This window comes from Talpa occidentalis, unplaced genomic scaffold (genome assembly GCF_014898055.3).
Source record: "Talpa occidentalis isolate TD23 unplaced genomic scaffold, MPIMG_talOcc4v2.1, whole genome shotgun sequence".
Lineage (NCBI taxonomy): Eukaryota > Metazoa > Chordata > Mammalia > Eulipotyphla > Talpidae > Talpa > Talpa occidentalis.
The window spans coordinates 155163912-155191427 of record NW_026555331.1 but is presented as its reverse complement, the minus strand read 5'-3'; the positions used below and the strand labels follow the sequence as shown (position 1 = coordinate 155191427).

At 62.2% G+C, this 27516-nt stretch overlaps 1 protein-coding gene across 1 annotated transcript in view; it reads right to left on the bottom strand.

Annotated features, from left to right (window-relative positions):
* The window catches only part of UBE3C (ubiquitin protein ligase E3C), a 47887-nt gene extending 21198 nt beyond the window's left edge, over window positions 1-26689 (bottom strand). Inside the window, exons 1-14 of the mRNA XM_037516491.1 lie at window positions 26578-26689; window positions 18454-18507; window positions 15995-16069; window positions 15651-15788; window positions 14786-14901; window positions 14402-14559; window positions 13206-13359; window positions 12617-12837; window positions 12176-12330; window positions 10551-10738; window positions 8264-8350; window positions 5173-5330; window positions 4816-5048; window positions 452-556 (exon numbers count right to left, since the gene is read on the bottom strand). Coding sequence (XP_037372388.1) covers window positions 452-556; window positions 4816-5048; window positions 5173-5330; window positions 8264-8350; window positions 10551-10738; window positions 12176-12330; window positions 12617-12837; window positions 13206-13359; window positions 14402-14559; window positions 14786-14901; window positions 15651-15788; window positions 15995-16069; window positions 18454-18507; window positions 26578-26643 — 1908 coding nt within the window. The 5' untranslated portion in view covers window positions 26644-26689. The remainder of the gene's footprint in view (window positions 1-451; window positions 557-4815; window positions 5049-5172; window positions 5331-8263; window positions 8351-10550; window positions 10739-12175; window positions 12331-12616; window positions 12838-13205; window positions 13360-14401; window positions 14560-14785; window positions 14902-15650; window positions 15789-15994; window positions 16070-18453; window positions 18508-26577) is intronic.
* Window positions 26690-27516: the final 827 nt, after the last annotated feature.

Below are 27516 nucleotides of genomic sequence, written 5' to 3'. Positions count from 1 at the left end.
AGACAGAACATGTCCTGTGCAGCGACGCCCGAGCCTGCCCTGAGCACCCGCCGCCCACTGTGTCTCTTGACCACCCTGGGCGTCGGGGACCGACCCACCCTTCCCGGCAAGATGGAGGCCCCTGTGGCTCCTGACACGCTGTGGCTGCCGTTCCCAAGGCTGCCACTGCACAGCCAGGTAGAGCCGTGGCTTGGTAATGCCCAACTTGTCTGTTCCTTCAGGAAATCCAGGATGAGCTCTGTCTCCTTTAAGTTCTAAACACATATTGATTATTGGCACCAATAAAAGCAAAACCAGAGCCTTCCCGCTTCCGTGAAACGTGCGGTCAGGCAGCGAAGCAGGGCGTGTGGCCAGCCCAGCACCCAGGCTGGCCGCGCCGCTGATGTCGGCCTTCAAGGCGCCTCCTCCTGGGGAAAACGAGCTGAGCCCAGCGCCGGCCCTCCCACGACACCTTGTCCGCTCTGATGTCCTCTTGCTCCGACAGCCAGTGGTTCGGGGGACAGAAATTTCTCCTCGTGTCTCTGGACTTCAACATCTTCACAAGGTTGGTGATGACCTAAAGAGGGAGCGGAGTCACGTCAGCGGCGGGCCCGGGGCGGCCGCGCCAGGAAACCGGCCCCGCACCATGCAGACACGCCCAGCCCCCAGCCCGGCTTACGGAAAAGCGCCCATAATTACAAGAAAAGCTTTTAAGCGCAAAGCAGTGAGCTAGCGCTCTTGGCAACCAGGGGGACAAATGAACACAGATGTGCGCGAAGGAGGATTTGAAAAAAAACCACAAGGGAGGGAGCCGCGAAGCCTGGACACGCATCTCGGTGCACTGGAGGCGTGACGCCGGGTCTCCGGGAGCGGCAGAGCAAAGCTGCTCCCTACGGCAAAGCGGCGAATCTCATCCCCCTTCAGACACTTTGTCAGCGTCGTCTCCGCCGCCGCGGACGAGCGGACGTCAGCGTCGCTCTCGCCGCCGAGCACGCAGGCAGCGCAGGGCTGCCAGGGTCAAGGGCGCGGGCGGCGTTTCAGATGCGCGTCCTGCGCAGCGGCGCCCAGGCCCAGTCTACGCTGGATAAAGCCACCCTCGGGGTTCCTCCCAACATGCCTCAACATCTATCTGAAATTCAAATTGAAGCAGGGGACGTATCTTTATCTGCTGAATGCGGTCCCGGGAGTCCGGGGCACCTGTCAAAGCGCTTTTCAAGATCACAGCCCCGACCCTTCCATTCGACTAAGAACACGTTACTCCTTCGCTTCAAAAATTTCCTCTAAGAAACCATAAAAATTTCCCGGATCTGCTTTATGTCGTCAAATCTTCCCTCGCGCGCTGATTTTCAGCGTCCCGCACGCCACGCTTCCCACTCAGTGCCGAGAGGCAGAGCCGCGCGGAGGCCGCCAGCAGCGCGGGCATCAAACACGGAACCAGCCGCGCCAGGACGCACGGGGCAGGGAACACGAGGGGCTCTGAGCGCGTCGCCCGGAGCCGCTGGGGGTGCGCGGGGCTTCCCGCCGCTGCCCAGGGCCTGGGTCCCCTCGGGCTCGGGCTTTTCCGCACAGTCAGGCCGCCGAGCCCCCTCGGCCCGGAGGAAGGGCGCTCAGAAGCCGGCACCGCGGGCACGCGCGGAAACGCAGGCCAGGCCCCGGCGTCCGTGTGCTGAGAGCCGCGCGGGCGCAGAGAAGCGCCCAGGTCGAGTGAGCGAGCAGCGCACGCTCGAGGCCCCGGCCAGGGTGGGGGGATGGCTTCCAGCGGCCGCCGGCCCTCCTGAGGGGAGAGGACGGACGTTTAGGGACGTGCCCGTCACCGGAAAGTGCCTGCGGGAGGCTGCACCGCCTTAGGACGCACCGCCACCACCTGACTGCTGATGGCGTTGACTCCGGGAAAGTCAACGCAGGTCATTCTTTAAAAGTTCAACAAAACGCGCCCCGCAGCACGTAACTCCTGGCGCTGCAGCGCCGTGACCTGGGAGCGACCTGACTTCACAGCGCGGCGCAGATGAAAGCGGAGCCAGGACGCGCGGTGCCCGGAAGCCCTGGGCTCTGCCGCCCCCCGGCCCAGAGGGCCGCCTCCCACGCTCTGCGGGCGCCAGCTGCTACACGTGCTGTGCTCCAGAGGCAGCAGGTGCTCAGCGCGCCCCAGTGTCCTCAGCGTCTGCTCTATGGGAGTCCGAGCAGAGCCAACGCCCTCCAGGGGGAGGAGGTCGGCGGGCTCCGCAGGACAAGCCGTGTCGGTGCAGCCCCCCGTCCCGGCCCCCAACACGCCTCCTCTCAACAGGCGTCCCTGCCCCTCCCAGGCCGAGGTGACCATGACATGAATCACGTGTCGAGGAGTTTATAAATTTGACAGACGCATCAGCTGCGTGAGCCATGTCAACGCAGGCTTGAGATTGGCCCCATCCCCACAGTGACAGAGAAAGATGACTCCATCCACTTAGTGCTTCAGTCTGGGGCCGCCAGCAGGGCCTCTCAGGAAATCAGCCAGAGGGGGCCGCGGCAGGACTGACAAATGCAGTGGCCAGGGCTGGGGTGCGTGGGCAGGCCATCTCTGGCCAAGCGCGTCCCCTTCTCTGGCTGGCTCTGCCTCGCACCCCTCAGCTCAGGCACCCACGTGTCACGCCCAGACGCGCTCCACTCCCAAGGGCTCCTGGGGCGCAGCAGCGGCCCCCACGTGCCCTCACCCACCGCAACGCACCCCGCCTGCCAAGGGGAGCTGCCCTCTCGCACTCAGGAAGGGACGCAGCCTGTGACCGCACACGTAAAGGGCACCCAGAGTCTCGCCTGGACACAGCAACCGGCCGCGGGGGGCAGACTCTCGTTTGTGTTAAAGGCTGTTTTTTTACAAGAAAAAATAATAGCAGCTCAGCCCTCTTCTACCCTCTTCCAAAGGCTATGCCTTCATTTAAAAAATCATCTTCAGGGCTCAGCTCAATGGCAGCTAGCACAAATTCCCGCCTGCTACCCCCCCCCCCCACACACACAAAAATAAACAAGTTCTGTTAAAAAACTGTCTTCAAGCAACTCTGCCCTGGCCTCGGAAGGTCTCCATGACACCCACGTCACGCCCCGTGTGCCAAAACAAGATGAGCTTTAACTCCGACGCTCCTACCCTCCGTTCTCAACAGGCGACAGTGAGTCATTTTATGGCACATGAAAAAAATTCACAACAAAATTTTCGTTTACAGTTTCAGCACGATGAAATATCTCATACAGGGCCGTGTTAAATCCAGAGCTTTCTAGCCCGACAGGCAAGCCCGTCGCGAAGAGCGCGGCCTTCTCCGCAGGCGCTGCAGCGCAATGCCCGGGTATGGCGCGGGAGCCCGACGCCCCGCGCAGCGGAACGCATTCCTGCGGGGCCAGAGTTTCATCAGGTGCACACACTCCCCGGCACCCGCACCGGGAGCGCGCGCGGGCTGTGAGAGGGTGGAGGAGACGGGCTCTTTCTGACTGGGAAAGGCTGCGCGTGGCCGTCTTGGAAAAGCACGCATGAAGGACACGCCACGTGACCTTTAAGGTTTACGAGGGATTAGGGAGGCGGGCGATTAGAACAAGTTGTGCAAACACAGATTACATCAACCTGCACAAATTATAAATTCAAGGTGCATTAGTGCTGTATTCGGTACAATCAAAACATTATCAGTTACTCTCACCGCTGCTAATGCTCGTGCTCATAAGTGAAATGTGTTGTAAAACCAGGCAGAATGGGCTGGAGAGAGACTGCGGCGCACTCGCAGGATGAATAAGCACTCCTTGATTAGCCCATCAGGTTAAGTGCAAGCATTAATGGGCCTTTCCTAAAGTCTAGCGTGACATCTTTCTCCAAACATGGCCAAGAAGAAAGTTCCATTAGCAATATTAATACAAGCTTAGTTGATCATTTTCATTCAATTAACTTCTTTCAATTAAATAGATAGCTTGACAAGAGCCGTGATAAAGGGCCCGGAGGCGCAGCTGATGACTCCAACCCAACATTAGTGAGCGCGGGGTCGCGGGTGCTAAACGGACTGTAAATCCAGCATTCAATTTGGAAAATGCATTTCTGCTGCTCTCACGTCTTTAACGAGCGATTTCAGCTGACTAGATGTGTTTGCTGCAGAAATTTCATGGGAGTCAAGCCCCTCTTCTCTCTCCTTTTCCCTGCCCCTCCGTGGGGCTCTCTGCGCAGGCACGGTCCCTGCACCCCCAGCCCCGGGGACTCCTAACTGCGCGGTCTGCCTGGTTGGAAATGAAGGTATTTAAACATAATTTATAGTTGACCTGACCTGCAGTCAATCAATGACCTTATTCTACCTTTGTTAACCAAGTTCTTGAAAGATCAAATACATGTCAAAATCTGAGAAGCCATTTAGTTAAAAGAAAAATTAAAATATTGAAAATTTTTTGGGCCTCCCTGGTGGCGCAGGCGGTTGAGCACCATGCTGTGAAGCTGTCCGCAGCCTCTACAACGCTGGTTCAATCCCTGCCGGCCGGCGAGGGTCCCACATGGCGCGCAGACCTCTCCTGCCGCCCGCTGCTCCCCTCAGCAGTGTATTTCGGTCCTTCTGCCTGCTCTGCTCCCCGCTCTGGCTCTGGTGAATCCTCTCACCCTCCCGCGCTTCTGACTGTACCCAGTGCTCGTATAATAAATAAATAAATCCTTAAAAAATAAAATAAAGTGAGACAAATGTAAAATAAAAATGACTTTTCTTCATTTAAAAGTCTTACAAATTTGCAAGTTGACTAGAACCTTCAAAAGACAGGCGAAGCTGGCGTCACGGGGAGCAAGACCCCTGCCCCCACCAAAGCGGCGCCCGCCCTGCAGAGCCCACCCGCGCCCCCGGCCCCCGCTACCTTGAACAGCTGGACCCAGCGCTTCTGCTCGGCCTGGAAGCAGCGCTGCACATCGGCACTGGCAGTGACGCCCACGCTCCTGAAGGCGGCCATGTACTCCTCCCGCACCTCGGGCCTGGTCTCCGGGTAGGCCAGCTTGATGATGCCCAGGCAGGCGTCGCGCAGGCAGCGGGACAGCACCACCAGCTCGTCCAGCGTGAAAGGCATCATCGAGGACGGCCTCTGACCTGTGACTGTGGAGTGGAACCCACTTCCTGGTGCACGGCCCTCTCGCTCTCAGCGCGTGGAGACCCTAGGGTGTGCAACGGCCCCATCTACGGAAGCGCCAGTCCCCTGTAGCAGACCCCAAGCCCTTACCTTCTATGGGGTCTCCGAAGAACTCGTTATCATGTATGGAAATGAGTGAGTGGCTGAACAAGGAGCTAAAAAGGTAAAAGAGTGGGATGATTCGACTAGAATCTTCAAAAGACATAGGCGAGCCCCTGGAGATCACCTGCAGCAAGGGCACCATCGACCTGCAGGGGTGAGGGGAGAAAAGAGCGTCAGCTTGGTCTGGGAGCAAATCCAGATCTGACGTTGGATGGACGCAACGGGGGCAAGAGCGTCTACGCCGGCAGTGAAACTGCGGCAGGCCCAAGCGGGGTGTTCTAACAAGGGGGGGTGACCACTGACGTAGGTTTACAGAAGGACACGCTCATCACCTGGCAACACCCGCGCTCGCCCTGCCACACGCGCCCTCACAGAGACAAGCCGCGGTCCGGTCCCGGGATGGAGCCCAGTAGGGAGGGGCTGAGCAGCCGTCACTGCCACTCACACCCGCATTCTCCCTGAGGGGACACCTCTCCCCGAGGCTCCCAGTCTCCTGGGAAACCCGCCAGCCCCACGCGTCTGGGAAGCTCCAGGACTCAGAGCAGAACACGCGGAACCAGGTGACCCCCATCCTCTGGGCTGGGCCCAAGCCCCGCTCCCGCCATGGCCCCGCTAGCCACCCCAAGGTGGGCCGTCTCTGAGCTCGGAGCCCTTCACCAGGTCTCTAGGGGGAGATGTAGCCTGTGTGACGTGCTCGGCTGACAGAGGCTGACTGTGAGCACCTTCCTGGCCCCCTAAGCGCACCACGTCAACCCTGGGTTAGCGCCACATGGGCCAATCTCCCCACCCACCTCCTCAGAGCGTCTGTGCCGAGAACAGCCACTGCATGGCTCGGGGCTCCCGAGTTAGACGGGCCCACCACCAGGGCCAGCGTGTCACCACCCGCCACGGCCAGAGGCACGAGAGCAAACACAAGGTGCGTCACGCGCCATGCAGAGGCCACTTACGCCAGTTTGGCAAGCTGGGGGTTCTGGAGTACGGGGGGCCCCCGAGACAAGCCCTTGCCACATCAGCACATCAGAACCAGGCTCCGTGCTGCCTGCAGGCACCCTCCCCCAGCCGAGAGTGTCTCCTCTCCAGCGGGAGCCACGCTCGCCCCAGGGCACGGCCACGACTGCCAGGCCGCCCCCGCTGTGCTGGCTGGGGGGGGTGTGCAGCTCCAGGAGCTCGCGCTTCCGGCAGGACGCACACAGGCGCCCCAGAGGGCAGGGATGCTGCCCTGTCCAGCCTGCTGCTCTCGGAGCCCCTATGCTTGCTGCACCCGAGGGTCCCACAGCCTGCGAGCCACGAAGCATCTTCAATGAGACGCGACGCCATTTTAGAAAAATCGGGCATTTCTCTTACGATTGTTTCCCAACACTCTGATGAGGATTTCACTAAGCAAGAAGGAACTCACCCTCTGAAAGTGACTTCTAAGAAATAGCGAGTTTTTAAAAATTCTATCACTTCTTTCTAAGAATGGCTTTTACTTATTTTTATTTTTAAAGATTTCTTCATGCACACAAGAGCTGGGGTGCAGGCCAGAGGTACGGGTTTGAGAGGACACACCAGAGACAGAGTGGGGAGCAGAACACGTGTAGCCACTGAACTACACAGCTGAGGGGAGCAGTGGGGAGACAGGAGAGGTCTGCTGTGCCCTGTGGGTAGCTCCCTGGCTGGGCTCGAACTTAGTCCGCAGCAGTGAGAACCTCAACTGACCCTTAAGCCCCAGGGAGATCCCCCAAAACTCTAACTTCACCAACTTATAAAAGGTTAACAGCTGACATAGCAACAGTTCATTTTTCTTTCACACACGACTCTTTCCTCACCCAGGACAAATGCCATGAAAAACGGGCCCGCAGGGGCCTTGGGCTGAGCTGGGACACTGAGGTCAGTGGCCATCTCCTCCCACGAACCCGCATTCCTCGCGCCTGGACAGAACCTGCCATGCGGGGGAGTCGGGACTGACACAGCTCGAGCGGCTGGAAGTCACCTGAATGCATGACGACACATAACTAAGAACCTTCCCTTTATTTTCATTTGAAATAAAAGGCCGTGAAACCCCGCTGGCCGCCCCCCGCCCCCCTCCCCCGCCCCAGCCCTGCAGCCACAGGAGCCTGCCGGCCGCAGGGCCTTCGCCAGGGCCCCTCTCCTCACTTCAGGTGCTTCGTTACAGTTAAGGGAAAAGAGGGCGCCGCAAGGCAGAGCTGCTGACACTGGGAGCGGCCCCCCACCACTGTGCCTGGGCGGGGCTCCCCGCGGCTGGGTGGCACCGGCGCTGAACAGGGCCTCTCCCCACAGGGGTCCCCACGCGCGCTAGCCCGAGAGCAGCCCAGCCAGACCCTGCAGCCTCCCCCTGTAGGGCGCGGCCCAGCCGGGCGCAGGAGAGGGCACCGAAATGGACCCCAAGCCCCCCCCCCCACCAAACTCTCCCTCCAACCTTCCTGCGCCGACGAAAAAAAACAAAGAGGAAATGCTCTTCTCCCCAAACCCCTGCCCTGAAGTGGGGCTGCGCCTTCCCGGTGCAGGGGCTGGCTCGGCACCCAGCTGGGGGCGGGGGGCTCGCCTGCAGGGCCTTGGGCCCCCTAGCACCCTGGGCTTGAGAGGGCGAGGGGGCAGCCCTCGACATGATTCACGTTCAGAACGAGAGTCGAGTCGTCAGCCAGTTCACCACGGTTCACCCGCCAAAAATCAAATTATTTCAACAATTTCAAAAAGCATTAAAATACCAAATCTCTACGCTATTTTACGTTTGAACATTTCTAATGGAAACTACAAATTTCACATTCCACTGTGAAAACCACAGGAAAGTCTTAAGGGAAGGCCAAACTGCTTTTCAGAAATGACCAGGGTTTTCTTTTAACAACTAGGATTTTAAAAACAAGTTTCTCCCCAAAACCAAACTCAATAGTACATCCCGATAAGCCACCGTAAAGTGAGACATTATATGCGTGTGCAAAAAACTGGAACCTTCTAGAACTTTCCTTCTAACATGAGTAAACTGAAAACAAGCAGCACTCAGATCCCTCCTCGCAGGGTTTTTTAATTAGGCCGCCACCTCCTGTGGCCCAGCGCGGCTCCCAGCGCGGGCGGCACTCACCCCGTGATCATCCGCGTGGTCATGGAGGAGATCAGGAACCACAGGTGTCTCAGAAACCTGGCGTTAAAGGCCAAGCTGTAGAGAAGCCTGAAAGAGGACAAATCTGGAGTGAGCAAACACCCGCCTGCCCCTCCACCCTCAGGCGCACCCAGGGGGATGGCGCCAGCCAGGAGGCCTCACATCAGCAGAGGGCCCCCGTGGCCACGGCGGTCGGCACGCAGCTCCCCAGAGGCCCGTGCCGTCTGCTGGGGCACAGCTCCCGAGCGGGCTGAGGCTGCCCCACAGAGAAAGGGCACTGTCTCCAGGCACAAGCTGGGCGGTCCCTCTGGGGACACAGCAGGGCACACGGCATCCTGGGTCATCGTTTCTGAAGCACGAGAAGCCAGTCTCGGAGTGGCAGATGCTACGTCACTGCTGTTGACAGGATCGCGTTAGGGTTCTCTACGCTGACCAGCGTCTCCGAAGCTACCGAAACCTCAAGACACCTGGAGGCTCTGTAAGCCCCTCAGCTGAGTGTCGGTTTCGCTGCAGGCACCAGGGCAGGGCTGGAGGCTGCACCACGAGGGCACGCCCAGCGGGGAGCTCCGCGTGAGCCCTCCAGGAGCGCAGACGCAGCAGTCACACACGAGCCCCGGAGCAGAGCACGGTGACTGTGGCGGGCTGGCGGGGGGACGGGCCCGACTCCACAGGCGGGAGAAGGGTGGGAAGAGCACGCTGCTGAGGTTGCCCTGCTGTCGCTAACGACTGTGGCCGACGGGCTGGTCATCTACGCTTCAGCAGGTGTAATAACACAACTGACTAAAACTACCGACCGTGCTGAAGATTCCGCCGCTGACAACCGCACAAAGCCACCAGCGAGAGAGAACCACGCCTAAGGCACTCAGCCCAGCCGCCACTGCTGCGGGGGCACGGAGAACACAGGGCAGGAGCACAGGAGCCAGGCGCCCCGAGCACATCAGGTTCATGGTGCTCAGAAGACGGGGCAGGAGCGAGCACTTGCGGCCCCACGCGGTCTGGGCCCAGGTGAGGAACACAGGACAGAGTCCAGCGGCCCCTCGTGGTTTCTGGCGGGAAACCAGCACGGCCGCAGGGATGCTGACTGGGACGCCACTGCCTTAGGTTTCCACAGGACGGTGCTGACGGGGTATAAATAACGTTGGCCCTTCTGGTCCCTAAAACACACCGTTAAATTCCCATTTCCAAGTTCCTAGTTGCCAAAGGAACAAAGAGCCAGCCCCACGGCTCGCGCCCGTGCCCCCAGCACACACCCGCTCCCGCAACCGGAAACTGGCGTCGAGTGGGAATTAGAGGTGCCGTCGCAGCATCTCCACTTAGGAACAGCTCCCGAAGGATGACGCCCTGGGCTCACCGAACAGACCCCCGGGCAGGGCACGAGACGGGGGAAGAGGCTCGCGGGCAGGGGCAGCAGCCAGAGCTCCACACCGCGGTGGGGCCGGGCTCCGAGGCTCTCAGCAGCACAGATGCGCTCCGACGGCCTCCGCCCTCCTGACGAGAGCCCGTCACTCCTGTCCCGTCTCTTCCTTTTCCCACGTAAACGTGCAGCTTGGAAAGGAGCCATACGCGTGTAAAGGAGCTTCCAGCTCCTGCAACAGTCCTGACAATCCATGCTAAACAGGAATTGAAATTTCAGCTCCCAACCTTGCAAAGAAGAGGGGCGGCGGTGAGCCCGGGAGGGAGGGAGAGACCTACCGCCGGGGCGCTCACGCACCATCTCTCAACACCTAGAAGCCGGCGGAAGCAGCTGAAACCTGCAACTAGGCAGGCCTGCCTGCTCCTCTCAGCACCTCCGGCACCGCCCGCGTGAGCGCCGGGACAACCCCCAGCGCACTCTCGGCCCGGACAGGCGCTGTGCTGTGAGCCTCCCAGAGCAGGGGGCGCAGGGGGCGCCACAGTCACACCGCCCGCTCCCCAGAGCAGTGCTGCAAGGAGAGCCAAACCCAGAGCTCACCCCTGCCGTGAGCAAGTGCAGCGCGCCACCGACACCACGTCCCGAGCGCCGCACCGGCGCCGAGTGAGCAGGCAGCCGCCCCTCACGTGCCGTCCCCCTCGACGAGGCTTCCCACCCGCACGAGCTCGCCCGTGCTTTCCTCAGCGCGGTTAGGGCCGAGCCCTTCTTCTCCCTCAGAAGCCACAGAAATGAGTTTATCTGGTCTGCGGACGAACCCCAAGGGCCTCCACAGTCTGAGAAAGGTCCCAAACCGCAGTGACTGGTCAGACCAGACAAGGAGCCCAGCGTGCTCACTGGTGAGGGCGCGCGGTCACTTGCCTGACTCTGGGCACGGCCATGCGGTGCTGTACCATCAGCGTGTGGCAGATGGAGGCCATGAGTGTGAAGGCCTCCTCCCCGGCCGTGTCCCTCCAGACCAGGCTCAGCAGGGCGTTGGTCTGCTGCTTCGTATCCAGCTTCCTGAGACACTCCTCGGTGACGTGCGGGGTCGACAGCCTGCCGTCCTCCTGCAACACAGCAGACCGGCCGTGTGCGCGGGCACGGATCAGGCCTCGTCTTCTTCAAGCGCAAACACAGACAGGTACGCGCGGAGACGGCCACCGCACACCCTCTGCCGCCGCCCCGAGACGCTGCCAGGCGCCCAGTCACCCCAGGTCTGCGCCCGTTTGCCCAGGGCAGCGCAGGAACCGGGAGTGCTCAGTGCTCAGCTACTGGCGGGTAACGTGCTCAGCGCTTACATTTTTGAGAAAACTCCCTTCACATTCCTTAGAAGGCAGCACACACGTGTGAACGTGTATTCACATCTGACAGGATTTCCATTTTAAATAACTTGAGAGAGGAGTTTAATTTCCCAAAAAGACCTGATTTATGCCTGACACCCGAGGGAGGGGCGGGGGCAGCGTGCTCTGGAGGCAGGTGGGTGGGAGCACTGCGTCTCCCGAGCCAAAAGGTGCACCTGCAGCCGGTGCAGGCCGCACTTCTCTTTGCTCGCGTCCCTTCTGGTGCGGCGGGAGTGTGGGCAGGGCCGCAGGGGGCCCTGGCAGAGGCCCCAGCCGAGGCCCCCAAGGCACGGCCACCCACCTCACCTCCCCACTCACAGGTGCTCGCGCTCCTGGGAGAACCTGGGCCTCCCGGGGCGTCACACTCTTATTGGTCAGGTGAAGCTTTCCAACAAGAGCTAATCGTTTAGCTTCAAACCAACCATAGCCACACCCCGGGCCCTCCCAGCCGTGTCATTAGACGAGGTCGGAGGCCGATCAACGATGAGCCACGAATCATGTGCCCGTGGTTTTCATTCCTTGCACGGGCACAAGGAACGCAGCTGAGACAAGATGGGAAAAGTGACAAAGAACCTGAAACAAAACACAACGCTCACCCCCTCTACAATGGGCCAAAATCCCTAAGCAACACCGCTTGGTCCCCGCGAGACAGGAGACGGGACTGGGCCTGTCTCCCTCGGGCCGTGGGAAGGGCAGAGCGCTGACAGCGCCGCAGGCGCTGCCCCGCAGAGCAAGGAGGTGTTCTCCAATCAGACCCGGCAACAGCTGCAGAGACGTGGATGGAATGAAACTCGCTGGCCTGCACACGCTCCTCGGGTGAACGCAGGAAAGCTGACAGGGAAGAGCCCCCCGGAGCAGAGAGCGGCCCGCGCCTACCCAGAACGGGACTCAGCCACTGACGCCCGCCGCCCTCGGGGGAAGCAGGTCTCATGGACAGCGAGGCGCCCACACCCTGCTCTGCACCCCAACACAACCACACAGCTCGGGCTGCGCCAGCCACAGATGGGCGCTGGGCCCCGAACGCGGTCTCGGGGAGGGCCTGTCCCACTCTGTCTGAGGGCCTCGCGCAGGAAAACTCAGAAAATTCAAAGCGAGGATGAACAGAGTAGCGCTGCCCAGCGGCCCGGCCCGGCCCCCCCCCCCACCCCCCACCCCCAGGCTTACAGGGGCACTCAGCTGCTCGCCAGCCTCCTCGTGCTCGTCCTCGGAGTCGCTGGCTGAGTCCTGGCCGCTGGCATTGGCAGGGGAGACCGGAAGCTGAGCAAGAAAGGTCTGGAGCACTCTCAGGTACACCAGCAGCCCTTCCTCGGAGAGCGTCCCTTTGCAAAACAATCACAGCGCGAATCAGGAGTGACCAGTAGAGAGAACCTCAGGGCGTCTTGCTCCATGCCAGTGAGGTCTCGGGGCAGACTGGCGCGAGGAGGCGAGACCCCAGGAGAGGCCGAGGCCAACTAGTGCGTAGGCCCGGAGGTGTCTCCAACGCCACCACCCGCCAGGACACGGGCTCCAAGAGGATGCGCCCCCGGCCCCCGAGACATGATCCCGCTGCCAGCCCCGCCCCTTCCACTGCCACCACCTCCGCTCCCGGGCCCACAGGCTTCATACCCAAATGACTTTCGCCCACAGTCAGCACGAAGTGGAAGAGCCAGGGGGCCCTGGCATGTGTCCCCGAGTGCGCACCCCCTTCCCCCAGCAGCGCCCGCAGGAAGGGCTCATAGGGGAAGGCAGCCTGGGCATCGGCCAGCGCCGGGACCACAAAGTGGAAGATCTGGTCTGTAAAAGGTGCCTCCAAAAGCTCCTCTGTGAAGGCCGTGAAGACTTGCTGCCTGCAAGAGAGAATGGAAGCACCTGGTAAAACCAAGTCACACGGCCCGAGAACCCACCGGTCAAAACTAACTTTAAGCAATCCTTCAAAGTCAAAGTCCAGCGCTCCGCGGCGACCAGGCTGCCCTGGCGTCCCCCGCAAGGCGGCTTGGCTGGGCGCCGTTGCATGTAGCACCGGGGAGCGGGGGACAGGCCTGCCCCGACCTGGGTGCACACCAGGGCAGCCCTGGGCGCCGGGGCACCCCTCCGGAGCCAGCCACCCCAGAGGGGACACGGACCGCGTGCCGACACGTCAAAGAGCGTCCTGGGCAAAGCCACCGAGAGACACAGATCTTACAGAGCGCAAGCCGGGAGTCGAGTCCATTCTCACCTTGCCCCTTCTGGACAGGAGTTGTAAGTAAAGTGCAAAGGTTTTAGAACATTCTCTAGCAAAATGTTTGCTATGGGAACTCGAGAGAGATCAGAGTATTCAATACTTGACGGAAGCTTGCTGTTAATTAACAAATAGAGAGATCTGTAATACCCTAGAAGAAAGGAAGAACACGTTTAAAACCGGGCACCTTCCCTACCACGTGGAAAACGTCCATTTTTTACATCTCTCTAGATCCTCAGTTAACGCTTCTTCCACCTCTCGCTAAGGGAAACGTCAGCACACGCACAGGTGGCCCGAGCCGGGGGCGGCACCCACGCCCCCCCTCAGCGACCAGAGCCCAGCGCCACGTTCCAGAGCCAGCGCAAGAGACACCCCCAGGGTTCCGCCCCAGACCAGGGAGCCAGTGTTCCCCGAGGACCGCGGGCGCAGCTGAACACGCGGCGGCGGCGCCGAGGACCACACCCTCCGGCACCACGGCTCGGGTCTTCGACGTTCTACCACCATCACCTTCACCTGCCGGAGAGGCATCTACTCTCTCCCGCTGGCTGACCTCTCTGGCGTCCAGGAGCCCTGGAGTGACCTTCCGCCTGGGAGAGCTCGGGATCAAGCTAAAACACTGCACTCTGTTTTATATTGCTTAATTTGTCACACAAATTTTAAAAATGTTATTTCAAAGTCTTTTTCCAAAAGGGGGTGGCCACTGCGTCCTCAGGGGGACTTTCAGGTCTCGGTCACCAGACGCCCACACATCGCAGCTGCACTCGACAGCGTTGACGCTAAGGTCTGTGACGCCGAGTGGGTTCGGGCTGACTCTCTCTCCCCTGTGAACCCAGCTCAAGACCGAGACACCCTCCCGCGCCGGCGGGGCTGGGCTCTCTCCCGTTGTCGGCGGCATAGCCGTGCCCTCGCTCGGCTCCTGGGCTGGCCCTGCATGCAGACAGACCTTGCATCCAAGCACCTGGAACGATTTCTGACGCATGCATTAGTCTGTTTCATTTTCAAGCAATAGAACTTAGGTGAGGAGACTAAGCTCCCAGACTTTCCCGGGGACAGAGAGAGACCGGCGTTAGTAGACGTGACCTCAGGGGAGCCCTCGGCAGTGCCCACTGGAGGGTGGGACGGGGCCTAGAGGTGCTCGGCCCACCCACTCCACACACTAGTGCAAGGGCAGTGTTGACCCCCCCTCTACTCACCATTCTGAATCATGTAGTGCAAAATTTGCTCAATTACTGACACCACATAGCTAGCATCTTGTAAAACAGGCATATAAGTACTCTCAGATGAAAATACCTCGAGCATTCGCATGGGAAGCGCAACATTCAAACTGTCGTCGTTACAGCTCTGCAGCAACCTGCGGGCGGGAGAGCAGGCGGCTGTCACCAAGGCCCACCACATCAGCCGGAGACGGTCCCAAGAAGTCCCGGAGCGCCCCGTGCCAAGTGCACACGCACGCACGCACAGGGAGGGCGCGCTGGGAAGGAGGTGTCCTCCGAGAGGCACTCACACCCACACTCTGACTCCGCGTCACGCAGCGGGAGGCGCCAGAAGGGGCGACACTGCGGCTCCTCAGGACTCACCTGCAACAGAGGCTCATCAGCCTCTTTATCTGGAATAGACACGTGCGCCGCTCCGGCCCGTCCAACTGCTGGACGAAGAGGGCGCTGTGCCTGACCAGGCTCTGGGACATCCAGATCTGCAACGGCAGACGGGCAGGTCATGGCGCGGCAGCGCCTGGGGCAGCGGAGGCCAGTGTGGCCTGGCAAGTCGCCTCCTGAGGGGTTCCTCAGTGACGAAGACGTGTCTTGAGTTTTCCACGTTAAAATAACGCATCAGCGTTAAACAGGACGACTCCGTGTGTCACGGAGACCCAGCGCGCAGGCCAGGCGAGCGGGAGCCAAAGGGCTCGCAGGACCAGTGAGCGCCTCCTCCTGCCCACCCGCCCGCATGGAGGGCTGGAACGCAGGCAGCAGGACCCTCGCTGTGGTGCACCACCCGCTGGGCGGGCCCTGGCAGCACCGAGGCAGGCCACAGAGTCTCTGGCCACAGAGTCCTGGCCACTCGCTCCATGGTATTTTTGAAAAACCAAGACCAAGACCAAAATCCAAAACCCAGAGACTTTTTACTTGTTCATTTTATAAAACCTGCCTAGAAGCAGGTGGAAACGGGGGGCTGCTGTGCCCCCGGCTCTGGCACGAGGCCCCGCGTGGGCCCAGCTCCGCCGGGCAGCAGCTCGGGGCCTGAGCCTCATGGGGACAGGGCGGCCTGTCGGGCACCGGGGCTGACTGCCACATGGGAAACTGGCTCTTGGTAGGGGGTTCAACATGTTATTCTACTTCTCCTTAAATCCAGATTTTCTGTAACACGAAAGTGAAAAGCCAACTGAAAATTTATATCCATGTTCAAGAGCTGAGCCGCCAAGGCGGCCTGCTCCGAGGCACTCACCAAACGCTTGGCATCCTCATTCTGCTTATAAAAGAAAAGCAGCTGCCTCACCAGGAGGGTAAGGCTGGGGCCGGGAGGCACGGGAAGCGAGCCAGACAGGCTGGCGCTGCGGTCGAACGCGCTCCTCTGGATGGAGAACTGCGGGCAGAGACACGGCGGGGTCAGGCTGCGCAGGGCCTGGCACACGCGCTGGGAAAACTGCCCCCGCCCCCAGCCTAGGAACACCTGCCCGTAACGCTCGTACACACGACCGAGCATCTACCGGGAAGTAGCCGGCGCCAAGGCCCCGTGGAGAACAAGCATCCCCGTGCCTCTCACGTTCCGCTTCACCAAACCCCACTTACTTGCTGTTTTCTGTCTCGGTAGCCTCGAATAAATGACTGGATGATGATTGCATTTTTCAGCCTTCGCCTTTCTTCCTGAAGGATGGAGGGAGGGCAGGGTCACCGGTCAGCCAGCAGAAACGACAACTCACCAGCGAGACTTAGAGACACTGCCACGGCACTCCCACACCCAGAGCCTGCCCCAAACGGGACCAGGGCCACCCCGACTTCAGAACACTCCGGCCCAAGCCCCTGGCCGCGGTCAGCGCTCACCCTCACGGCCCCCTCCCCTGCCACCGCTGGCAACCGCCAGTTTTCTGTCTTGGTGAAATTGCCGATTTGGGCGCCTCAAACAACGGAGCCACCGAAAGAGGGCCTTGGCCTCCGGCTCCCCACTGGGCGCGTCCTGCAGGCCGTGTGCCCGGCAACAGACCCTGTGACCCTCGAGGATGAGGGACGGACAGGGCTGTCTCCGCGCCGGGCTATGTGGGAGGTGTGGCTGCGGGTGCTCGCGCAGGGGGCATGGCCCAGGCTGCCCCTCGTGGGCACACGGCTGGGGCGAGGGAACCTCTAAGGACCCACGGGGCCCCAGAAGCGGCTGCCCCACTTCACGACTCCAAGCAGGGGCGGGCAAGCACAGGCCGCACAGACATGTTTTTTGTGAAAAGACACTTGAGCGCGAATCTCGAGCAGCAGCGATCCCCCTACTGCCGCAGAAGGCCTTCCCCTCCGCCGCCGCCCCTGCGGCCCCCACCGGGAGGCCAGCGGCAGCGCTCACTGGCACTTGGACCGTCGTCCCCCCGTGTGCAGGGCTGGTGCCAGCGCGGAAGCCCGGGCAGAGGCGAAAGCCGTGGGAGCCAGGCGTGCCTGGGGCGGTGGTGGGGCTGCCCCACCCGCCCCCACACAGCTCCCCAACCCATCGCCCCGGGCCAGGTGCCGTCTGAACCTGAAGTGGCCTAACAAGGGAGCGCCTGAGCTACCGGGGACGCCCTCCGTGTCCGAGCTGACTGAGAACATGTGGCTAACAACGCAGACGCCAGGTCACGTGCGTGTCCACGGCATTTCATCCATTCAATCGTCCACTGAGGAGGGTGTCCTGGCAACGTCCCACCTCTGCTGGGAGCTAACGGTCAGTCCTCACGAGGCCCGATGCCCAGCTTGGAGTCAGCCCAGCCTCCCATTTCTAGAGGTGACCCGTAGTCTCCCACTGGCCTGCAGGGCAAAGGGAACGCCCAGAGCCCGGAAACTGCCGCTCCGGCGCTGAACTAGGCAGGCGAGACTCTGGAGAGCCAACACCACGCGGGCACGCGGCAGCAGCGACTCCGCAGGGGATCCAAACTCTGGAGCGTAAGCGTTATTCGTTTTTAAATTGGCACATGAACAGCTGAGCCCCCGCTAAAGAGACAAGCAGGAAAGCAGGAGTCTGGTTGGCAGCACGTGCCCGAGCCAGAGAGCCGATGTTCACGGGGGGCGCGCAGGAGCGGGGAGGCCCCCAGCCTGGCAGAGGCCGGCCAGCCCCTGTGCTTCCAGGCCGAGAGGAGAGCGGGGCCACGGGAGCAGCACTGCAGCGCGTGGAGAGACGGAGGCTGAGGGCGCTCCAGGGAGGCGAGACGCCAGCGGCGTGCCTATGCGCTGGGCTGAGCAGCGGTTTTCAGCAGAGGCAGTTCCAGCCCTCAGCGTCCTGTGCTGGTTCCGGGGGTGGCTGGCATCCCCCGGGGAAGGGCACCTGGCGGCTGGGGCCACAGGAGGTGCTGCACCCACTGTGTGCACCACAGCCCCGTGGTGCCTGCATCTGCTGTTTCTTCTCAGCTCCCCAGAGCAGCCCCGGCTCCTGCACAGGCCTTGGCGAGAGGCACCGCCATGACCCCCACCCCAGCCCCGGCCTGCACAGCCCGAGCGGGCGGTGGGAGCAGCACCCATCCCCGAGCAGGGCACACCGTGGGTCTGACCCACCGTGGACACGCCCACGCCGGCAGAATGACCCCTGCAGCGTAAACTCCTGGCCGGCTTGTCCAGGGATGGCCGGACGCGAACACCCACACAACGCCCGCTGGCGGAGCTCCATGCCGTGGGGCCGGGAAGGCACAGACACTGCACGTCCACACAGCAGGCGACTCCGCCAAGCAAAGCAGCAGCGGCCTTTCGCCACAGAGGCGGAGGCGCTAAGCCTGGGGGGTCGGAGGTCGTAAGGGAGGGCGGTGGGGAGCTCAGCGTGTCCAAAGCAGCGAGCCCAGAGAGCAGGCCCGCCGGACTCCCGGCGAGGAAGGGGAGGGAGGACACGGCCGTGGCCGGCCCTCAGGGCGTGGGGACCGGGCCTCGGGAAGCCCGCCCGGGGGGCAGACAGCAGCTCGCCCAGGCTGGGTCTCTGAGACCACGTCTCGGGTGAGGGAGCGGGATCCCGGCGGCGCGGGGCAGACGCGGTCCCGGCGGCAGCGAGGCCGGGGAGGCCCGTCGGGTGGCGGGAACAGAGCCGTCCTCACCTCTCTCTTTCTTCTTTCTTCCTGAGTTCGGTGTAAGAGAGACGCCTTTTCCTCCTGCGCCCGAAAGGAGAGAAAAGGAGGTTATCATTTCAAATCCGGACACATGCTCACCCACCGCCACGACGGCTGGCACAGAAAGGCCTCGGGGCGGTCGGGCACTGGGCAGAGGCGCCCTGCGGAGCGGACACGGGCGGCCTTGCGCGGCTTCACGAGCTGCAGGCGTGTCTACAGTGGCCTCAAAACTTGACGTTAGGGCCTCCCTGGTGGCGCAGCAGTTGAGCACTGGGCTGCAACAGGTTCGATCCCCGGCCACCGGAGGAGGGTCCCACATGGCGCGCAGACCTCTCCTGCCGCCCGCTGCTCCCCTCAGCAGTGTCCTTCGGTCCTTCTGCCTGCTCTGCTCCCCGCTCTGGCTCTGGTGAATCCTCTCACCCTCCCGCGCTTCTGACTGTACCCAGTGCTTGTGTACATAAATAAATAAATCCTGGGCCTCCCCGGTGGCGCAGCGGTTGAGCGCTCGGTTGCGAAGCTGCCCGCGGCCTCTGCGGCGCCGGTTCGATCCCCGGCTGCTCCCCGGCCACCAGAGGAGGGTCCCGCATGGCGCGCAGACCTCTCCTGCCGCCCACTGCTCCCCTCAGCAGTGTACTTCGGTCCTTCTGCCTGCTCTGCTCCCTGCTCTGGCTCTGGTGAATTCTCTCACCCTCCCGCGCTTCTGACTGTACCCAGTGCATGTATAAACAAAAACAAACAAACAAACAAATAAATAAATAAAAAAACATGCCTCTATAAAAAAAAAATAAATAAATAAATAAATAAATAAATCCTTAAAAAAAAAAAAAACCCAAAAAACTTGATGTTAACAGTCTACTTGCAAAAAAAAAAGCCTATTTGCTGTTATCGCATCACGTTTCCTTTCCTCAGCACAACTCCGTCTCGGACGCAGGCACGGCGTGAGCCGGGCGCCGGGGCGGGCGCTGACAGGAGGGCGCAGCCTCCAGCATCAGAGCTGACAACCCAAGAATCAGTCCTTGAGATGTTTTTCCATTATCGAAGGTTTCATTTCTAGAGCAAAAATAGTAAGCCAAAGTAATAGAAAGCCTTTATCACGAGTCCAAAGTCAGAAAAAACACTGCTTGAGATTTAATCCATTTGAAGGGGGAGGCTGACCAGGAGCCCTAGATCCACAAGGAGCCCCCACCCTGGGAGGCCGCCTGTCCGGGACAGGGCGAAGAGCGGAGCGCCCCCCACCGGGCGCGCGGGCACGGGCGCCAGTCCCGTGGAGGTGCCCGCAGCGCCGGCGCCGCGGGGCAAACGCTCTCCAACAAGGCCGAGGCGTGCGCGGGCAGTGGACGTTCGAGGGCCTCCGGGAGATTCCACGGGAGCTGGGGGGCCCCCAGTGACAACGGTGGCACTTCCAGAGGGCCGAGAGCGCGCACCCCCCCCCACCCCCGGCCAGCGCTGAGACGGGGCGGGCCGGGAAAGGACGGGACGCGGCCCTGGGGACGGACCCGGCTACGAGGTGACGGACCCGCGCACGCCGCATCGGCGAACGGCCTGGGAAGGTGGGGACGGCAAGAATTTGAAAAAGGTTCCTCCGAGGAGGACCTCGCCACGAGGGGCAGGCCACACGCCGCGCCTGTCCGCCCCCACTCGACCAGGACGGGCCCGGCAGGGGAAGGAGAAAGGGGGGCCGGCGCCTGCACAGTCACAGGCGGGCGGGGGCGCTGCGACGTTGCTTTTTTCTCTTCTCTGTTTTTAATTTAACTTTACTGTTTGCACACCGAGGCGCAGCCTTCACTGAAAGGCCAGGTCTCTGTGGAACAAAGCTGCTGTCATTATTTAAGGCCTTAAATTACTTAAGAATGGGGCCTCCCCAGCGGCACAGCGGTTGAGCCGCGAAGCTGCCCGCAGCCTCGGCAGCGCCGGTTCGATCCACTGGGCGAGGGTCCCACACGGCGCGCAGACCTCTCCTGCCGCCCGCTGCTCCCTCAGCAGTGTCCTTCGCCAGTCTGCCTGCTCTGCTCCCCGCTCTGGCTCTGGTGAATCCTCTCACCCTCCCGCGCTTCTGACTGTACCCCGTGCTTATAGTAACAAAAAAAATTACTTAAGAAGGACCAACTTGTCCAGAGAAAAATCTACACTTTCTATGTACAAAATTATCTCAAGTTCTAAAAAATGACAAAGTAGGAAAAAGAATTTGCAACAGGGCCTCCCTGGTGGCGTCAGGGGTTGGGTGTCACACTACGAAGCATCGGTAGCCTCTGCCCCACGGTGCAGACCTCTCCTGTCTCCCCGCTGCTCCCCTCAGCAGTGGATTTCAGTGGATCCACCTGCTCTGTTCCCCACTCTCTGGTGAGTCCTCTCACCCCCACACCTCTGGCCTGCACCCCAGTTCTTACATGCATAAATAAATCTTCTTTCATACAAAATATTACAGGTTTATTTTACAAATGGATCTTTATTTACACAAGAGCTGGAGTACAGGTCAGAGGTGCGAGGAGAGAGAGGATTCCCCGGAAACAGAGCGGGGAACAGAACAGGCAGACGGACTGAAGACACTGCTGAGGGGAGCAGCGGGGAGACAGGAGAGGTCTGCTGCGCCCTGTGGGTAGCTCCCTGGCCGGCTGGGAATCGAACCCGCGCTGCAGAGGCTGCGGACCGCTTCACAGCGCTGCGCTTGACCCGCTGTGCCTCTGGGGAGGCCCCTGCATAAATAAATCTTAAAAAAAAAAATATTATTTGTAACCACCCTCAAGAGTAACTTGGAAAGCTCAGACAGGAAAGCAAGGACGGCCGTGAAAGTGCTGCACGACAAGGGCAAGGACCAACATGCCTCTTAAACGTTCTCACCTCATCTGAGGGAAAAACACAATGGGAACAGTGACGTCGCGCTGAGACCTCACCGGCAGACCTGAGAGCCCAGAGGCCGCTGCTCCTCACGCGGGGCCCGCCGTCGCTGGAACAAGGGCCGGCAGACCCGGCAGGGGCCAGCAGCGCAGGGCGCCGAGGACCCCGAAGCCAGGGCTGAGGCGCAGCTGCAGGAAAGGCTGCAGGAGGGAGGGGCTCTAGGGGCAGGGCCGCGCACCATGGTCATGGACCCCTGAATCCGCGCGCCCTCCCCTGCTGGGGCACACCGCGCAGCACCTGAGAACGCTTCATGTGGCCGGGAGGAGCAGCACAAAAAGGCACCCCCAAAGTGCTGCAGACCTTGATTCCTACCAAGTCTCTTGGCTTCAGTTTCCTGCACTCGCAGCGCCCGGGAGCCGGCCCTGCCCCGCCGCGAGCCCTTCCGAGCACGCACGCGACAGCGCCACCGACAACGGCGTTTCCAAAATGGAAAAAATTTTTTTCTTCACACAAATAAACGTGGTGGCTACTCTAAGGCCAGGCATATCCAGCTTAACGTTTGCTAATTAACCATCAGACTAACAAAATTGACAGTAAAAAACGTGAGTATATGTCAACGTAAATTTATGCGACGTGGCAAGGGCCATAAAGAGAACCCGCGTGACGGCTGCCTGGTCACAAAATCAGCGCGCCGCGCCGAGCAGCATCCTGGCCTAAAGACAACCGTGGGCCCCTCCGTGCAGCCCACCTGGGTCACCGCCCACCAGCAACGTGCTGGCCACGCTGCGGACGGCAGCATCAGCTTCAGTCCGCATTCTCCAGCCTCCAAGCACTGGCGTGACTCAAAGAACAGACAAGATACTTCCCTTCCAGATAATCAAAATGTGAAAATGTCCGCAGCCTCTCGGCGTGAGTTTGATCCCCGGCCAGGGAGCTGACCCACGTGGCGCGGCAGACCTCTCCTGTCTCGCCTGCTGCTCCCCTCAGCAGTGTTTCGGTCAATCCACCTGTTCTGCTCCCCACTGTCTCTGGGGAGTCCTCTCACCCCCCCACACCTCTGGCCTGCACCCCAGTTCTTGTGTGCATAAATAAATCTTTAAAAAGAGATACAACGTGAAAAGATGGCAAAAGGATTATTTGCCAATACTGCACGGCCTGGGATTTGTGGGGTTTCTCGTCTGAACACCCTCCATGAAAATCCAGGAGCAGCCGGCTTCGTGTACAGGCGTCAGCACGCAGAGCATTACTGTCCCCCCGCCGGAAAGCACAGGCCAGAAAGAAACGCGCACGCATGTCAACAGCGTCTCATTTGCTAGTGGCCAGTGGAAGCCACAACAAAATGGTCCTGACCCAAACCCCGCTGCGGAATAGTACGCACCCAGCAAAAACGCAGCCCTGAGCTAAAGGCGCTGGCGGGACCGTCGCCACAGGGCTCACCTGTTTTCATTCGAAAAGCGCACAGGGACGCGACCGTGTCTGCACGGAGACTGTGGAGACACAGGGGTCTCCCGGCCTCAGGGGAAGGAGGGACTTCGTGCTGTGCCGGTCAGAAGGATCCGATTTGTTGTATGTTTTTCCCAAATGAAAAAGGTAACGTTCTTTAATGCTCCCCGACGGGGGGCTGGAAACGAAGACCGGCCAGGGCAGGCAGGTGGTGGACACGCGAGTCCGACTGCCCTGTCTCGGGGCACGCCAGGGAGAAGCCCGGAGCCCGAGCCAGGCCGCCGTCAGGTCCGGAGAGAAACGTGCGCTCAGGTGTCCGCCGCCCCGGCAGGAAAGGACGGGGGAACAGGGCGCCGCCGGCTGCTGCCAGGCCTGGGCCGGGGCAGCAGCATCACAGGGAGACTGACCCGAGGGACACAGGTCGTGTCCTTTGGGGTGGGGGGGGACACCCAGCAGGGGCGCAGGACAAGCCTGCAGGTCGCGGATGCCAAGGGATGATCTGGACTGAGCCCGGGGTCCCCTCTGCTCTCAGAACAGGAGGCCCGAGGAGGCCCCACACCCCTCCCCGGCAGCGCACAGCCCAGAGCCCGGGCGGGGGGCAGCAGGGAGGGGACCCCGGGCACAGGAGGCGCTGGCCCCCGCCTCTGTAGAGAACAGCGGCCGAAGGCCTGCCGGGTGCAGACCCGGATGGAGCAAGTCGGCTTCGTCCCCATGTGGCCTAAACACGGTCGCGCTTGCTGCGAGGTTGCCGTCCGCAGCCGACACCCACGCAAGCTACCCACGATCCAGCAGCGTTTGCACCCGCCTCCCACAGTCACTGGGGCTGCTTCACCGTGAAAGAGAACACAAAGCCAGACTCGGACTTTAGGACTCAGACTGGACGACCCTCCCGTGCCGTGGGGTGCCCCGGAGCGCGGGCGTCTTGGGGCAGGGCTCCCAAGCACAGGGCACCGCAGACCTCTCCTGCCCCTCGCCGTCCCCCTCAGCAGTGATTTCGGTGGATCTGTCTGTTCTGCTCCCCACTCTGTCTCTGGGGAGTCCTCTCACCCCCGCACCTCTGGCCTGCACCCCAGCTCTTGTGTGCATTAAAAAAAAAAAAAAATCTTAAAAAGTGGCACCTACTCAGTGTTCCATTAAACTCGAGAGAGAAGATTTCAGTTAATTTAGGACATGGGAGGAAAAAAAAAAATCAGCAAAACCTTTTGCTTTTTAGCCAGGGAACGACTTCGCTGCAAGCAGGGAGGGTGGGGGCAGACCAGACACCACACGCGTCGCTGCCGCGAGCCGCCGGGAAGCCGCTGGGACAGAAGCAGCGGGGTTCGAGGGCCTGACACGCTCGGTACTGGCGAGGAGGGGGAGGCCTTGGCCCGGGGGGCGCAGTGCCCAGAGTGCCCCTGTGAGGTTCGTGCGCCAGCACAGGACAGTGTGTCCGCGGGGGCCGCTGTCAGAAAGCAGCAGGCCCTGGAGGGACAGTCTGCGCCACAGCCACGCCAGCACGCACTGCCGGCCTCTCCCAGGAGTGGGGGGCAGCGCGGAGCGGCCGCAGGCGCCTCTGTCATCCAGATGGGCGCCACCCAACTCGCTGCGCTGCTGCTGCTCTGAGCACATCTTCAGATGGACCAGGATGAGCTTTCTTGGGGGAGGAGGCAGCTGAGGGAAGGGAGCCCAGGGGCCGGGAGCGCGGCTGACACGGGTGGCCCCTCGGCATGTTCACAGGCAAAACCCTTCAAGTAGAACCTGCGTGGACTCAGCTGGGAAGACCCTTCCCAATTTCACTGGCCCGCAGACCTCCCCGGGGCTTTCGGAGAGACGGGCCCAGGCCGAGCACCCGCAGGGTCAGTGGCCCTGACCGTGGGCTGAGGCGCTGTCCCAGGCGCATCTCCAGCCGGGAAGATCGATTCCCCACCCCCGCTGACAGGCAGCCACCCTGGAGGACAGTTCCCAGCATGCCGTGTTGGGCGGGAGCCGCTGGCAAGAAGCGTGGGATGGATAAAAGAGGTGGGACACCGCAGGAGGGGAGGCCCTGGGGAGGCCGGAGCAGATAAGCAGAGGCACCCGGAGGAGAGATGGAGAAGAGACCACCCCATCCTCAGCAGCCAAGGGCAGCTGTTCCTTGGCCTCTGGGGGGGTCAGACGCATTTTCAGTGTATTTTCACTTTCAGTGAATTTTCAGTGCTGGGTCTCCCCTGCCCTGGCTCTCTGGGACCTGCCCAACCCCTTCTTGTAGGTCCCTGCCGGACGGGCCTGGGACGCAGGGCAGGCTTTTGGGCCCTGGCTGCCCTGCTTTGGGCTGAGTCTTGAGTGCAAGTGGATGGGTAAGTTCTGGAGTTTTTTTTTTAAAGATTTATTTATTTTATACAAGAACCGGGGTACAGGCCAGAGGTGCGGGAGGGTGAAAAGGACTCACCAGAGACCAAGTGGGTAACAGAACAGGCAGAGTGACGAAACACACTGCTGAGGGGAGCAGCGGGGAGACAGGAGAGGTCTGCCGTGCCGTGTGGGTATCTCCCTGGCTGCCCGGGATCGAACCAGCGCTGCAGAGGCTGCGGACAGCTTCACAGCGCGGCGCTCAACCGCCTGCGCCACCAGGGGAGGCCCAAGTTCTGGAATCCGTTATTTGAAATCCTTTATTGTCTCCTCTCTACAGACACCAACGCCATGAAAAGTCCTGCACAGAGTATGCTTTCTGTGCTTCTGTGCACCTTGGGATGTGGACCCCTTAATAGTCCGGGGTCCCTGGGCACCCTGGGTTGCAAGCCTACAGCTTTGCCTCCGGGAGAAGGAAGACGTGGTCCTGCACAACTAAAAAGCAGCGTGTGCCATCTCCTCCGGAGACTGATCAGCAAGTATCTTCCTCGGAGCAGAGATGTGCTGCTTGATAGAAACAAACACAGACCAACAGCCTAGCAGCGCACCCACAACCCCGACCACAGGCCACGAGGGCGCCGGAAGATATGAGGGGAAGCTGCCACAAGATTGCGGGTGTGCAACACCCAACAACTGCTCAGCTCGGGCCTTCCAGGTTTGCCAAGCAGGAGACCAGGCCCTGAACTCGCCGATCCGGCTCCCCAGACAGGGCCCTTGGGCCACGTCTGGGATTCTCAAAGAACACGGTGACCCACCAGCCCACAGCTGGCCCCTCAGCGAGTGACCTCCCACCGGTCCCCTGGGCTCCCCAGTCAGAGTGGAAACCAGCAGCTCCGCCTAGCCGAGGTGCCCCCTGTCCTCCCAAGTCCTCTCACCCCCCCGCACGGTTCTACAAGGATGTGCCCGCCCGGACGTGAGCGCTGACCCAGTTCAGCGCAATTTACAGAGCACGCTCGGCAGACCCGCAAGCATTCGGCAGACGCTGCAGCAACTACCGGGTGAAAAACAAGCTCATTGCAGACCCCAAAGCCCTTCCCACACGTCAGGCCCGGGGCCACGCTTCCGTTTCCAGCGGGAAAGGGGTCTCGGGCCTGCACGGCGAGCGCGCGGGCGGCGACTGCGGCTACCGACGCGCCACGGCGTGTCCACCGCGTGCCCACCGCCCTCCGCGGCTCCCCGAGCTCCGGGGTCGCCGTCACAGGGCAAGAGCCCCCGACGTCCAGCCGCGCGGCCCCAGAGGGGCGGGCGGCACCCCCCGGCCGCGGCCGACGAAGGGCAGAGAGCGGGGGGCACGCGCCGGCCGCGCCGGGACCCCACGAACGGACGACCGCGCCTGCGGGACAAGCGCCTCGCGCCCGCGGCCGGGGCCCAGGCGCGCCCCCGCCCCCGCCCCCCCGACCCCCCGCGCCCACCTGCCCCCCGGCGCCCCCCGGCCCCGCCTGCCGGTGCCCGCCTGCCCCCCCTTACCTTCCTGCTCGCGCCCCCGAGGGACACCTTGGGCCGCGTCTTGAAGTCCCCTTCGAAGCTGAACATCGCGGCGGCTTAGCCCTCGGGGGCGGCCCGGCCCGAGCGCGGCGGGGCCCGGGGGGCCGGGGGGGCCGGGGCCCCGGGGGCGGCGAGGACGAGGCCGCGCCGGGACGCGAGCCCCGCGCACCTCAGGCTCCCGCGCCCGGCCCGGCCCTCGGCGGCGCGGCGGCGACGCTGCGGCGCGGCTGCCCCCCGCGCGCCCGCATCCACGCCTCCCGCTGCGGCCCGGCCGAGGGGCGCCGCCGCCGCCGACCCGCGTTCGCACCGGGACGGCCGCGGGGAGGGAAGATGGCCGCCGGCGCGGCTGCGTGCGCGGCCCCGCCCGCGTGCGCGCGCGCGCCACCGACGGCGCGGCGCTCCTTCCGGCGTGCGCGCGCCCGTCATCGACGGCGCGTCGGGACGTGGGAAGGTGGAGCCGGGCTCTGCGGCGCGGGCTGGGCGCGGGGCGGGGCGGGGCCCGAGGGGGCGGGGCCGGAGGGGGCGGGGCCGGAGGGGGCGGGGCCGGAGGGGCGGGGCCGGGGCGCCCGCGGGACCAGCCGCGCGGGGACCGAGGACGCCCCAGAAACGCCACCGCGAGCTGCTCTGCTCGGCCCCGAGCCGGGGGTCGCCGCCCGGCCGCAGACAGCGCCTGCCCGCCCCGCAGCGTCCTCCGGGACAGGCCCCAGCGCCGCCCGGGCTCCGCGCTCCCGACGCCCGTCTCCGTGCCCCGGGGACCTCGCCGGCGGCTCGTCTCCGCGGGCCTGGGGCGGAGCAGGGTCGGAGGGCAAAGCGGAGTCGGGGCTCGGGCGTGGGCCGGCCCTCCCCCCCGCCGGGCTGTCCCCTCGGCGGCCCAGAGCTCCCGGCCAGGCCCCCCCCGCAGCAGGCGGACCCCGGCCGGCC